General features: G+C 37.6%; 1 protein-coding gene across 1 annotated transcript in view; it reads right to left on the bottom strand.

Moving 5' to 3' along the window:
* COL5A2 (collagen type V alpha 2 chain) overlaps nt 1-15285 on the bottom strand; it is a 117434-nt gene that overhangs the window by 31277 nt on the left and 70872 nt on the right. Inside the window, exons 8-18 of the mRNA XM_068408235.1 lie at nt 15058-15135; nt 13444-13488; nt 12858-12911; nt 12201-12254; nt 10685-10738; nt 8235-8288; nt 7451-7504; nt 6153-6197; nt 4146-4199; nt 3238-3282; nt 66-119 (exon numbers count right to left, since the gene is read on the bottom strand). Coding sequence (XP_068264336.1) covers nt 66-119; nt 3238-3282; nt 4146-4199; nt 6153-6197; nt 7451-7504; nt 8235-8288; nt 10685-10738; nt 12201-12254; nt 12858-12911; nt 13444-13488; nt 15058-15135 — 591 coding nt within the window. The remainder of the gene's footprint in view (nt 1-65; nt 120-3237; nt 3283-4145; nt 4200-6152; nt 6198-7450; nt 7505-8234; nt 8289-10684; nt 10739-12200; nt 12255-12857; nt 12912-13443; nt 13489-15057; nt 15136-15285) is intronic.

The following is a 15285-nucleotide window of genomic DNA, read 5'->3' on the forward strand; positions in this document are numbered from 1 at the left end:
AGTACACATTTTTTAATTCTGTGTTGTTAGACATATTAAAAAGATATTTCTATTTTATTTTTTACCTTTATACCAGGAGCACCTGGAAAACCTGGAGAACCAGTGATGCCAAGTGGGCCCTATAAAAGACACACACAAAAATCTGTAATTCTGCAGTTTAGATCACACAGATTAGTACCTAATCACTGGGTAAATACAGTTCTGTGATTAAATGTATTTTTTAGTCATAAAACATTTGTTCATAACAAAACCAAAATAACTATAAATATTGTTTTTCTAAGTGATACACATATATTTTATGGAATTGTGGTGCAGTATTTTAATAATGTATTTACTGACTCCAGCGAAGTTGCAGCTCTTGATTCAGCTATTAATGCACAAACTGCAATGTACACAGTTGACAATTATAGCAATTGTTTTTCAATTTCAGTTTTTAACAAAATATTATATCCTCTTTTTGCATCTATACTACTGTGGTATGGTAATGAAAAGATCAGATACTTGGTTAAGTGATCACAATTTGTCCTACAGAATGTAGCAAAGAAGAGTTTCAATTCTTTTAAACTTAAAATAGCAATCTAGGAAAAAGAGAAAGACAAGCCACATTTCTGTTGAAATAAGTAGGTTGCTAGACCAGATTTTTGAGTAAGCAACATGACAAGTGAAAATATAATTAAAGGCTACGCAACAACACGCCCTGCTTCCTACTCTTCTGCCCCATTGAGATTCCCAATTTCACAGCCAAATTCATTTGCAAGCTTTAAAACACAGATTTTGTATCAAATTTTCAAGGCTGTATAGACAAAGATGTACAGTAGAGACAGTTAACTGCTTGGATCTTTGTTCAGAGATAGGCAGATATTTCTGGAAAAGGAAGTGGAGGAAAGGCTGGGTTATGCCACACCACGAAACACAGCGCAGTGCAGAGGTACACCTTCAGCTCCCAAAACCAGTATAGCTCTTCTCAGATAGCATCATACCTTGAGATAGTCCATGCTGCATCTAAGCACCACAGTATTGATGTGGCTATGCTAGTTCTGGTTCTAGAGCCAACCTCTTGGTGCATTGTGCTGCAGAGTGTAGGTGCACCCCATGTGGTTGCGAGGGCATGAAGGCTGGGCAGGGGTGCAAGCGGCTGGGGCTGCACTACATGGCAGGCTGTCCAAACTCACAAGAAAGCAAACTCCAAGTGTATACACTTGCATATAGTTGTATGGTATGATGCAAACCTTGTTTTGCTGAACAGAAAGACTTCCAATTAAGGGCTTTAGAGTAAATTTGTAAATTGTTTCCACTTTCATAATGCCTCTTGTGCAAACAAGACACTCAACAGAAGACCCTTCAATGGTATTATAAACTCTCTGGACGGCGGCACACAGTGGTTATAAACATTCACTACAACTCTGTTCCCAGATGATTCCTCTTTATCTTTTCCTGATTTTCTCTCTTTTTGTAAAATATGACGCATACTGTGAAAAAATGTTCTATGTAATGAAGCTCTGCTGACAAACTTAATAAGAACAATCTGTCCCACTGCGTATTAATTACAGACAACATTTCTGCCATGACCTTGCACTGGATTTTTACAGAACTGATGTAACAGCTCACTAAGTGTATTTTTGAGAACCTATGTCCCAGTTTATCAGATCACAAATACATGTCTGCCAAATCTCTCTCTTGTTGCAGGAAGAATTCCAGAATTATGGTATACCACTGCACTGACCCAAATAACAACGCATTTCATTAACACTTCCTCCAATGAGAAACATATGCATTAAGTACCAGTATTTCCCTTGTAACACTACATGGGATTTTACCAAAAACGTTAGCCAACCAACTACCATGTCCACTGAACCTGACCTCATATTTTATGCCAAAGAAAAACTTCAAGCTTCATGTACAATTTCATAGCTCAAGATCCAGCTTTTTTTCAACTTTATAATTGTTTTTGATACTGAAAAATCTTTTCATTGTTTGAGAGTTTCTTCTAACAAGTTACCCTTCTTTCATGATATACAAAATAATTGAGTTTTGCAGCTTTTAGACACTTACACTCATTTTTTGACTTTCTATTACAGTTAATTATTTCTTAGTGACATTTTTAATAAAACAGTCTGTTCATTAAGATGGCACAGGTAAATGAATTTTTCTCAGGACATATCACTATTAAATAAAGAGTATGCACAGAATGAAATTTTAATTGCAGGCAGGTGTGTTTTGGGGTTTTGAGGGGGGGGTTTGGTGTGGTGTTTTTGGGTTGGGTGTTTTTTTCTTTTCTTTTCTTTTTTTTTTTTAAAAAATGTTGAATGTCAGAAAGTGGTAAACGTTCAGGTTGGCTACGTCATCAGGCAGAAACTGTCAAGCATATCCCAGAAGCAATGCTTTCAAAAAAAGCAAACACAAAAGAATACCACATTTTTTAAGTGGAAGTTGGCCTTGCACAAATAGTACAAAATCACCATCAGTTTTCATTTGCAAAAGCAACACATAATTAAGTGTACTTATGGGAATAATCCCACTGGCTTCCTAATACTCATGTGAATTCACTCAAACGCATTTTGCAAATGCACTGTGAGACTGGATTGTAGGATGAAACCATCACCCTTTGATACACTGACATCCACAGTTCAAACCGCCACAGTCATCTTCAGCCCTGCTGCAATCCTGTGAGAACTTCTACAGTCATGCACACCAGCCTTTCTCAGTTTGGCAGACATAGGCTGCTGGGTTTTCAGTTCAGTGTGTCACTGTCCATAATTAAAGGGTTATCTTTTACACGTTTTGTAATGGATCAATTGCAGGTCGCAAGTTCTGCTACCAGTGAGTAGCATTTCTTCTTGCTGAGAATGAGTACAATCTCATTTGCCAACTTTGTATGTGAAGGAAGATAACATGCAATTATAAACTGTTTTATATTACAGTGCATATCTTTAAGACACTTATCTCCCTACAATATGCACCCCACTTCATAAAAGCAGCAAAGCATCACCACTGCAGGGAAGATGCCACTCCACTGCAAATTAAAGCCTTTAGATGAAGCAAACTACAGATTATAATTTCTCAGAGGAGAGCACTAAATCTGAATTGAGTAGAACTAGGAAGCACTTACAGATAATTCCAGGTGCACTTAACTGTTACCAGCAACTGCCAACAATTTTTTGTGCTTCTTTCCGTAGTGTCAAAAGGCAAGTGGGAAATACAAGGTGAAAAAAATAGATGATTAAGAAAGAAACTTACCATTGGCCCTGGCTTCCCAGGCATACCATGCTGGCCACGTCCACCCTAGATATGAAAACAGACAAGATAGAATATTGATAAGAACCCTAACTAATTTTTTAATTTATTTATTGTTACCATTTGTGATAACAGCCATATTATACTAAAGCAATCAAAGAAATGCTGGATTACATAGCCCTCCAAATACTGGCATAGAAATCATCTGGAAGAGATTATGCTCCCCTTCAAGTTAATGGATTTCTCTATTTTCAGAGAGGCCAATATTTTAACAGTCATTGTATGGAGCACATAACATAAATGGAGCACTTAAAAGTCATAGGGAGAAATGCCAGAAAAAACAATACTTGACACTGGATGTAAAGCAACAGAAAGAAATTTCTACTCAAATATGATCTCATGTCAAGGCTAATCCCTCTTTTTGCTGAAAAGCAAAACATTTTTTAAGAAGACAGCTTTATTACCTGGAATTAAATTATAAGACTTAATTTACACTGAAAGTCTAAACTTTCATTTTAAACTTCTTTCCAGACAAAATCAATACATATTATTTCTAGTTCAGTAATTTTTGGTGAAAATAGCCTCCCAAGAGAAATTTCACAGAAACAAAGATGACATTTTTGTATCACAGAAAAAAGTGTTGTGAGGGTATTTGGCCTTGTGGGCAGCTCTGGTATGAGAAATTACCACACAACTTATCACTCACTTTTTAAAACTGCTTTTGAGTTTTGAAAGTTACAGTAAAGGTCTCACCCCACAAAACTGCTCAGTCCTAACTTTCTTAAGCTACAGCAGAACTCAACACAGAATTGACTAACAGTCACATGAATAAACACTTTCAGGCTCAGGGATTTCAATTTAAGTAAAACAAGGGAAGAACTACAAGGAGAGAGAAGGAAGATCCTACTTACAGGAACACCCTGTGGTCCAATTCGACCTCTTTCTCCTGGCATTCCTCTAGGTCCCTTGAAGAGAGAACAAAAAGTGCATTATTTAGGAGCTCATCACAGCAGAATAACAAAAAGGGCAAATCATAGTTCACTTGATTTTTCCCGCCATAGTGGAGAGAACACATGCTACTCCCTCTTTTTTTTTTTTCATTTTCTTCTTTTTCATAGAACCATTGAATCGTTATGGTTAGAAAAGACCTTTAAGATCATCAAGTCCTCCCGTTAACCCAGCACTGCCAATTCCACCACTAAACCATATCCCTAAGCACCACATCTACACATCTTTTAAATCCCTCCAGGGATGGTGACTCCACCACTTCCCTGGGCAGCCTGTTCCAGTGCTTGACAACCCTTTTGGTGAAGAAATTGTTCCTGATATCCAATCTAAACCTCCCCTGGCACAACTTGAGGCTGTTTCCTCTTGTCCTATCATTTGTTACGTGGGAGAAGAGACCAACACTCTCCTTGCTATGGCCTCCTTTCAGGCAGTTGTAGAGAGCGATAAGGTCTCCCCTCAGCCTCCTTTTCTCCAGGCTAAACAACTCCAGTTCCCTCAGCCGCTCCTCATCACACTTGTGCTCCAGACCCTTCACCACCTTCGTTGCCCTTCTTTGGACTCACTCCAGCATCTCAATGACTTTCTTGAAGTGAAGGGCCCAAAACTGAACACAGTAGTCGAGGTGTGGCCTCACCAGTGCCGAGTACAGGGGGACAATCGCTGTCCTAGTCCTTCTTGCCACACTATTCCTGATACAAGCCAGGATGCTGATGGCCTTCTTGGCCACCTGAGCACACTGCTGGCTCATATTCAGCCAGCCATCGACCAACACCCCCAGGTCCTTTTCTGCCAGGCAGCTTTCCACGTTCTTTGCTTTTTACTTTTTTTTTTTTTAAACATACTTGACTTTTCTTGTGCTTCACATAAGTTTTGCACTGCATCGCTCTTCAGTGATTTTCTGCTCAGTCTCCTTTATTTACTTTTAACAAGAACCTGATTAGGTTCATTGACACCATAAGCATGATAAGGACAGATGGTGTGAACAACAGTTAAAGAACCAAGTTATTTTTTTTTCCTCCCGCAGCTGTAGCTTATCTTGTCCTATAGCAGGAAAGAAGTAGAAGCTTACATAAATCCTTGCAGCCTCACAGGCTTGCCGAGTGGAAATTTAATAGACTGTAATTTCTCTTTTCCTGTTAAAACAGTATTTCCAGTTTTAAACACATTAGAATTAATTCTGTATATACTCACCAGGGTCAATAATGCAATCTCATTTACTATGGCTCATTCACAAACTAGATTCCACTTCAGGGATACTACATTCTGCATGACACAAGATAGTGCTTCACAGAGAGATGTCATTATCTGATATCAGACAGGTGCTTTACTTCCAGAAGCACTGCTGAGAGTCTATTTTTTGTCATGTTACACTGCTCACAAGTATTCAGTTGTCCAAAACCACATCTGAATGAAAACTACTCTGAGAAAAAATTTCTCCGTTTCACTTCCATGTCACGCATGCTTATCCTCACCATAACCTCCAAAATCCTCTGTCCATGTTTTTCTTAGCTAGTGCATTTCTGACCTAAATTATTCCATTTCTATCTCAGAGCAACCTAAACCAGTCTTTCTCATATCAAAATCACTCCATATGAAGCATCAACATGTAAGCAAAATTAGTCACCCTACACTCACATGAGTAGGTAAACTTGAATGTAGGTAAACCTACATTCAAGTTTCTGTTGAGCTTTCTGATTTATCTTTATTATCTAAGGCTGTGAATTGCAAAGAATAACAGCTTATAGTGGACCAAATTTACTGTTAGTGTAATAGGAAAAAAAAGCCTTAAGTAAGAGAAAGCTCAGCTTCGTGACACCAAGTACAGATATTAAAACCTTAAACGTCCTATTGGCAATAACATTTACAATCTTAAAGCCACTTCTGTAATATCCAATGCACGTGACACTCACTAGAGGACCCGTTGGACCCATGGCACCTGTTGGTCCGGATTCTCCCTAGAAATGGAAAAGAAATGACACAATTAGAGGAAACAGGTTAGAGGAAAACGGAGTTACATGTTTCCTCCCTGTCCTTCGTGCTTATGTTAGACTTAAAAGGCAGATTTGCCCAGTCACCTGTGTGCAGCGAGGGCACTGTTCCCCACGCTAATGGGAAATGCCATATTTACGTATTCTCAGTGAAGCAGATTTAACTCCTACCTCTTCTAGTTTACAGCCCACACCACCCATTGCACTGTTTCTACAAAGTCTCCTGCTGTTGTTGTGTCCGTAGAAAGTGGTAGGCAATCTCAGGAAATAAATCTTCTCTTACAGAAACTCTCCTTAACTACTGATTTGACATTTAAATTTAGGTTTTGGAAGATTCACTTCATTTACTACATTTTTAATCTAAAGGAATAGTTCTGTGCCACCTGTGATTACCACCTACACTAGGCCAAAACTGTTTTAGCATAAGCACTGATCAATGTGGAAAAGCGTGGAAAAAAGTTTCTATGCTCTTTTAAAATAATTTTTAATCCATCTTGAAAGGATTGTCTCCAGCTGGCTACTCTGTGTTACCACTGCTTTGAGCTGAAGTTGTAAAGGATGCTGCAGTACCAGTGAGGGTCAAAAATTCTAAGAGAATAAAATTGTTAGGTGAAAAATGGTTTGATAAAACATATTCTCTCTCCTCTCCAATGCCTGTTTCTTTTAAGCCAATCTCTAGTATGGTAATCCCAAAGAGGAGAGTCAGGTTTTAGTTATGCATTGCTTTATTTTATTTTATTTTAATTTATTTCAGTCTAGTTTAGTTTATAAAAAAATGTTAGAAAACTCTTTTTCCTCTCTCAGCTTGGTCATATAAAGCCAAAAAGAACCACAAACTGGCCAAGTGGAAAACTGCAAGATGTGCATGGGCTCTTCGTTAACAGACTTTGTTGTCTTCAGTATTACATAGGTGTCGTAGACAGACCGCAGTCAGCTCACCTAGTGATATCTTACAGGCCTAAAACTGAGCCCCAGCTGAAATTGTGACTGGCATTATTGAACTCTCTTCCTGTATAAAGCCCAGACATGTCACTGTATAGCAGTTTATATGTATCAAATGTACAGTAAAAATGGACAATTCCACGTAGCCTCTCCACTCCATGTAAGTAGCACTGACAGAAGAGGGTACAAAGCTGCATTCGAAAGATTTACTACCTTTTATTATTTTGACATTATACAAAACATGCTTAAGTATTTAGTTCTTTGGGCCATGAAAATACCTTTGCTCCAGCTGCTCCAATTTCACCTTTTGGACCGTCAAGTCCTTTCAATCCCTGTAAGAGTTACAAAAATATGGAGAAATTATATTTATATATGTACACACAGAGATCATTCCTACTATTATTGTTAAAATAACTCAATACTAAAGTGTTAAGAATGGATCTGAGGCGGCAAGAGCAAGAAAGGAAAAAAATAAAGAAGAAAAAAACCAGATGGAATAAAGTTTTTAAACATTTCCTAAATGGAAACCATTTGTACAAGGTACATTTCCTTGGATTTGGTTTCCTTTTTAAAACAAGAACATTTAAAAAAAATCCTAAAACAACAAGAAGGAGGCTCTGAGCCATAGAAAACCTATTTATTCCTCCTCAAAGTAAAATTCTGGCCAGAAAACTTGGTAATTTGTAATCACTCCATGTTGCAAACGTATCCACCTCTCAAGTTCCCCACCCTAATGCAAGACTTGCCAACAAAGTGAGAGAACTGTCAGGTTTGTGCCTCCTGAAGCTTGGCAGGGCTCATGCAAGCTCCTTCCAGATTCCCAGATCATTTGAAAATGGAGTGAAGAAAGCACTAGAGAACATAATAGAGAGGTCAGCTTAAAGGGGAATAGCGCTGACTTTCTGCAAGGCCCTCTTTGTCTCGAATGCCAGTGATTCTGCTACAATTGGCAGGTCTATAGTGTAGTCAAATTCACCATAAATACAAAAAAAGTTGAGTGTCTTTATACTGGAACTGCCTGCAAACATCATCTATGAGGAGAGTGAAAACCTTGCCTCTTACCCTGTGACCCTTGAGACCTGGGAGACCAGGAGCACCAGGAAAGCCTCGAGGCCCCTAAGTAGGAAAAAGAAAAAACAAAATCCTGATTTCTGCAGATAAATCTAGCGACAGTGCTGCTAACAGGCCAGAGGGTTGCAGCATTAATACTAATACTCCTAACACTCCTTCACCTCGGTGACGTAATATAGCAAGGCACAGCATTTGAGAGGGTGACAGAAGATACAGCCTAACATGCTATGAAGTTAGACGGTCTCAGCATTATGCACATTTTCACCGATATTAAAAGCTTTATCACTTACATCGGTTATGATCAAACCTCAGATTTCAACAGAAGTAATCAAATAAAACCAGTGGTAGGTCAAGTTTTGAGGCTTATTATGAAGAAAGTTTAATTAAACAGACATCAAAACTCACAGCCATCATTTAAAATGAAATAGAAAGACCAAACTGCAAACTGTACATGTTATTTCAGAATATGTCAGTCAAGTAGCATGATAAACAACTGCTATTAAAATACATTTTGCAATTAAACCAAAGTTGCCTTGCACTTAATTTCTTACCAAGTTTCCCATTTTCTTTTTTCAGGAAAGACTAAGTAATGGAAGAGAGCTAGATGCCTCATGTTAGAATATTGATCACATGAATTTATAATGGAAATCACATTAACACCTTCATACTCTCAGGTAACAGTTCAGCAAACTGTTTAAACACATCATTTCTTCCAAAAAGTACATACTTTTCTGCATGGAAAAAAATCATACAAATACATTATAGAAAATGAAGCATCATGAAGCAACACTGATATTCAGAGGAGAAGAAAAACCCATCTGAGATCTCAGCATTAGAGAGAACTTCACATACAGACAAGCTGTTTCCTTATTAGCATCATGGTACATAAGAAAAGTCTTTGTCTTCCCATAATCAATTATATGGATAATGTTTGATCATAAAGTTCAGTGGGAAATTACTCCAGAGTTTGCAGACTCCTAAATGGAAAATTACTTTACAAAGGTATGAAATTTCTGAAATTAATAGATTAGATTTCTTGAAATTATTTATACTCAGTAAGTTTCTCAGTGAACAACGATCTCTGTTGTCATACAAGGTCTTGCATGTAAATTTGAAATTGTACAAATTATGCTTGTTTAGATTCACTGTAGCCCATAAAAATGATTTATTTGGCCTGTGCTCAGTGGTATATGTATATCAGTTTATACAACCAGGGCAATCAAATGATGAAGGACACACATGGGACAAGTCATATGGCAAGGAGGCAAATCATGTACAAAGGAAAACAGCCGTCAGGTATCTCCGTAGCAGTGTATGGGCCTTGTCATTGGTCAACACGTGGCACACTTCTCTGATAAACTATCAGGGTAATCAACGGTGTTGTCTACAGTGCTATGCAACTGCAGCAAACTCTTAACGAGATTTTTGTGTGTGTGTGTGTGCAGTTGCAGTACTTCTTTCCTTCATTAGAAAGTCTTCTAAAAGACTATTTTATTGAGCAAAACAGCTTGACCTGAACAGAACAATACTCCATAGACTACATTAGCCTCAAGCAGCTTACAAAACATTGTCTTTTATCCATAAAACTTAGGAAGAAAGCTTAGGAAACAACATTGCTTTGTTAAAAAATCATTTCTCTCTCCAAGAGATCGTATCTCCAGTTGCTAACAAAATTGCCAAACAAGAACTGCATGCTTAAAAGAAAAGGAGGCAGTTTAAGAGATGATGTGTATCAGGTGGCTTCAGTTCTGGGATTTATCTGTCCCCATTTCAACCACACTACAGCTCCCTTCCAGGTACAGAAACTTGATTAGTGACGGTAGAACCCTTAATATGGGCCAAAATTATATAAGATGACAAAAAGTTGTCATTTTATCATCAGAGATACTTGTTTTCTTTTTTTTCTAGAGTGAACCATGACAAGTATCCTCTGCACTACAAGTACATATTATTTGGAAACTCCTTAATCACATATGCATATTGAATAAATATATTAAAATAAAGTATATGTCTATGATACAATCTATTCTTCCCCTGCCCTCAGACTGACTGTTTTAAATGTAAACAGTGCCACCTCAACCTGACATCATTTTATACTCTCTGAGCACTACCTGCACGTGATCGTGAATGACCATGTGAAATACTGGGAAACGGAGTACAACTTGTAGGTACTGTCATCTGTTTTACATATATTTCATCTATGAAACAGCTGAAATATGGACCTGTGAAATAACTCTCAGGATTAACTCAAGGACGTTTGAAATCACCGGTTTGGTTCTGAGCTATTGTACTCATCTGGATCATTGAGTAAGCTAACACAAGTACTTCAGAAATTGAATAGCAGAGCTTTGCACGCATTAATAATTGCACTAAATATTGAGTGCAATACATAATACATAAGTATGATTATCTTGCTAAAATGTAAATGATCATGCTCTTACTGCAGATCCTGGAAATCCAGGCTCACCGGATTGTCCTGGTCTACCAGGTTCACCCTAAGGAAGTGGAAAAAAAGAACACATGAAAGTAGCAAATGTGAAAATTAACTTATCATTCTTCCATTCAAACAAATGAGGACGTTCATACCGGGATTATAAATCTTCTCTTTACTGCAACAGTTTCAGTGATATAAATCAACTGCACACATGACTAACAAGGTGCATTTGACACATTAGTTTTTGAAAAGGTTTTAACAAAGAATTGCGGAAAACCAAAGACTGACTATGAAATGCATCTCAGCATCACCAGACAGCGCTGACACGTAGTGTGCCTGGGAAGTAACGCCGCAAACTTCCGTCAGCCTCAGGCAGGAAGGCAAATCACTTTAATTTTCCATAGGAACAGCAACCTAAAACTGCCTGCATTGTAGCTTGTTACTTCTTCTGTTCAAAAGTTTTAAAATGTGTATAATTTCAGTCTAGGTCACTGACTATTTTCTGTGTGATGCAACAGGAAAAAAAAATATGGTAGAACCAAATAAGCCTATTTCAAAGATTATTCCAAGTCCTCCAGAGTCACAACCAAACCATTCCTTTATACGCATCAATCAGTTCAAATACACCCAGGAGTCTGTGTTGCAGGAATATGAAAGGCTTCAGAAAAATAGGTTCAGGACAGAGAGAAGGTAAACTGCTTCACAAATGCAATTACAGAAACCCATACACACACTGGAAATGGAGGAAGTTCTTAGAGCAGTATCAAGATTCCGCTTCACTGCACTGAGATTTAATTGTTTTCAAAGATTCTTATAACTCTGTACAGGTTAAGGGGAAAGCAGCCATTACACAAGCTATGGTAATTTTGATACTAAAATAGCCAGCATCTGCAGTTTTCAACTCATTTTCAAGTTATACGTTACAATTCAGATGAGTTTAGTGTGCTTTGCAAACAAATAATACACATCTACTGGTAAATTCTTAGGCTATTGTTGTGCATATATATATCCTTATGCAACATGTATAATACATACATCTTACATATATGTGTACGTACATGGGTAGAGTCATAAAATCAGTTATGAATAAATTATTAAAAAGTTAAAAATTTTTTAAATACTAAGATTTTATTGTTGAGATCCACGTGAATGTTTTCACTACAGTTCTTCTAACTCATCATGTGATCCCAAAGAAAGGAGATGCCTCCAATTGCCCTTCCTAACTGGGGTATATTATTATGTTTGATTTCAAGAAAGACATCTCAGCTGAAGAACTGTCTGAGGCAAGAAATAATAAAAAGCCAGTGCTTAAACCTTAGGTATGATGGAGATAGGAAGGTTTTGAAAAGGAATGCTAAGATTTATAGTTATGACACTGCACTTAATGAAGAGCATGATTACAGAGAAAAGTAAATAGATAAAAGTAGTTACAACAGGCACATCTGCTGGTCAGTCACTGTCTCAAAGATGCCAATATTTGTTTTATTAAAAATAAAACAAGATGCAAAGAATAACAAACTTACATCTTCACCAGGTTTGCCCGGAGGTCCTTCTGGTCCACGAGAACCAACTGGACCCTAAGAAATAAATATATGTGTTGAGAGGTCAATTTAGCCATCACTAAAATATCCATTTGCTCCATTTCAAAGTCTGGTTTTATAAAAACAGATGTAGAAAAAGGACGATTTAATGCCTACGCACACTTGCTTAATTTTGTAGTGCTCTTTCTAACCATCCTGCCCCTAAGAAACCTGCACTATATTATATAAAAATATAGGATGGATTCTTTAGGAGAAAAAACCAACACATTAAAAATCACAGTTGCTGTTGTTCCAAATCTCTAGCTCTTGCTTTTACTTTCGAAACATTTTATCACCTCCAAAAAATAAATATTCTCACTATCCTTTGTATAAGTTACACTATCAGGTATGGTTTTACCAGTGCTTAACCATCCTCAGGTCTGTGTTGGAAAAGTTATAATGATTATACTATAATCACTATTATGCATGTTCAAAACAATTGAAATTCACTGATTCAGGACAACATGCTCTGAACACCACAACTCTTGACTGAAGTTACTTCATAGCTTCCGCTGAGACAACACGAGAAGAACATCTGTTCTCAAGTAAGGCAGTATAATGTATTGTTTGCAATTTTAGTGTAGAAATGTTTGTATTTACCATAGGTCCTGGATCCCCAGGTTCACCAGGTGGGCCTGTGGGGCCAGCACCACCCTAAAATTAACCAAAGATGAATACAGTTACAAATTCCAAAAAGTAAATATATAAGAATATAAATTTAAATCCACGATCAGGAAAATCACAGCCCATGGGACAGTATAGATTCTAATTCAGAACCAGCTCACATTTCAAAATGAGTGAAAGTTGGATACTAAAATCCCTCAAGCTTTAGATAAGTTCCGCGCCATACACAAATCCCACTGGAAACTTAACACCATGCCAATATTGAAACCAGAACAGTCACCATTACCATTGCTCTTCCCTCATTAAAACATGTGTGTTGGGTTAAAACCTTGCTAAAGGTCTAATAAATTGTTCTTTTTGAGTTAATTTCTGTGTATAGAGTACATCTGGAGCAGAGCTCTTGAGAGCAGCATGTTTAGATTCTCCTCTAGATGAAAATGCATTCATCCATGCGTCACTGAAGATGGACATTGCCTCAGAGATGCACACACACACCAGTTACTATGTGCTTTGCCTTCATCTCTGGCCAATGATCTTAAACCCCCTGAGGTAAAGTACGTACTTGTTTTCCTTGGAGACCTTGAGGACCTCTTGGACCCACTGGACCCTACCAAAAATATAAATTGTTACACACTGGAAAACACCCTTCCTCAAGTAACATTCATCCCACACAGACAGCAAAATGGCCTGACAGTGACCTCCAAGATGACATTGCTGTGGTCAAACCCTCTGAAAAGCTTTTACTCAGAAGACTAATGTTATGAAATACAGAAGTACAGAGAATGGAGATCTTCAAACTCAGAAAGCCACAGCAGTGTAAATTCATTAGCAGCTGAAAATAGGGGCTTGCTTGCTTTCTGGAACCTCACAGTCTCTGGAATTAGTCAGAATAACCGGGTTGCCTGCACAGCTCCACTGGAAAAAATGTAAGAACAGAATAGAGTTGGGGGGAATAGTCTTCCCTTGAAAGGAATCTCATTACTCAGATTAATCTCATAATGGAATCAATGACAAAATAAATTCATGCTGCTGTTCTCAGCCGTGAGCAGCAACAAGTGGCAATGGAAGGACGTATTTTCATGATTCATACACACCACCAAAACAGCTTCCAAACAGCTGTGGTCTGTTACAGAAAATTCAGATTTCCCCTTAAAAAGTTTCATGGGGTTTTTAGGAAAAATCTCGTGCTTAATTGTACCTTATACCACGAAGTAAACATAATCTTGTCTGAAAGTAATTCTCTTGCTTCTAGCAATACAAAAATATCTATAGCAGACAACAACTTGTATTTTGACAGAGGCTCAAGATTTATGTCTTTTACACACAATTCATTAATTTGTACTAATTATTACAAAGCAAATGTAGAAGAGTTAGTAACAGGCCATTTAAAAATTCCAACCAACATTAAAAACAAAACAAAAAACAATGGTTCAGCTGAATGACTGTCAGTTACTCAGTTTACAAGGAAATGAATAAAGGATATCACAGAACATGATGGATCAATCCAAAGACAGTGAGCGCCAATTGACTTTAGCAGACTTTGTGTAAGGCCTTAGAGAGACCTAGGTATTGAAAAATACCTTAAAAGATATATTAATATTAAAACAAATCATATTTGAGAATGACAGAAGAAAAGGCAGTACGAGAGATGAAATGTCTCAAGACAAATTGAGTGAAAGGATTAAGCAAAACAATGGAGGGCAACAAAGTAAGTAGGACAGACTTGTGGAACAAATCATTGTATGTGCGCAGAGCAAATACACTGAAGAGAGACATTTATAAAAAAGGAAAGTTCTTTGAAGAAATCACTGCAAAAGTTAATCCTAAGGCAAAACACCAGGTTATCTTTAGAACCTTTGAAATTGTATTGAAACTGAGTTTGAAGGTTACCAGTGGGGACTTGGAGGGATAAGATTCAGGCAGGCAAACTCACGGACAGTTCTGAAGGAGGGAAGGAAGACAATAAGAAGGCTAGAGGTGGGGGAAAAAAGTTTTCACTTTAACAGAAGAATATTTTTTCACTTTTTTCCAGATACCGTGCAAAACTGCACTAGAACATATGTAGATCCAGGTTCTAGAGGCATAGGAAGTTGAAGAGGATGAATTCCCCTTTGGGTTTTCGCATATGCACTCCACTTCCACCCTGTTCTCCAGTACAGGGCTAATCTGGTCTTACCACTGCACCAGGCATCAGTCCCATCTGACTACCAAGTCCAGACTTCTCATCCAGTCCTGCCATCTGAGCTGAAAAAGGCTGAAAAAATAAGACAGGTGATTTTAGTTGTCAGTCATTTTGATGGTTCATAAGGCAAAAATCCACGTAACCACATCTTCATTATTTACATTGGCTTTGCAGCACTAACAACGAAATTCTTGTTTTAATCATTAAAATAAAAGTTGTCCT

Source organism: Nyctibius grandis, chromosome 9 (genome assembly GCF_013368605.1).
Source record: "Nyctibius grandis isolate bNycGra1 chromosome 9, bNycGra1.pri, whole genome shotgun sequence".
In the NCBI taxonomy this organism is placed as follows: Eukaryota; Metazoa; Chordata; class Aves; order Nyctibiiformes; family Nyctibiidae; genus Nyctibius; species Nyctibius grandis.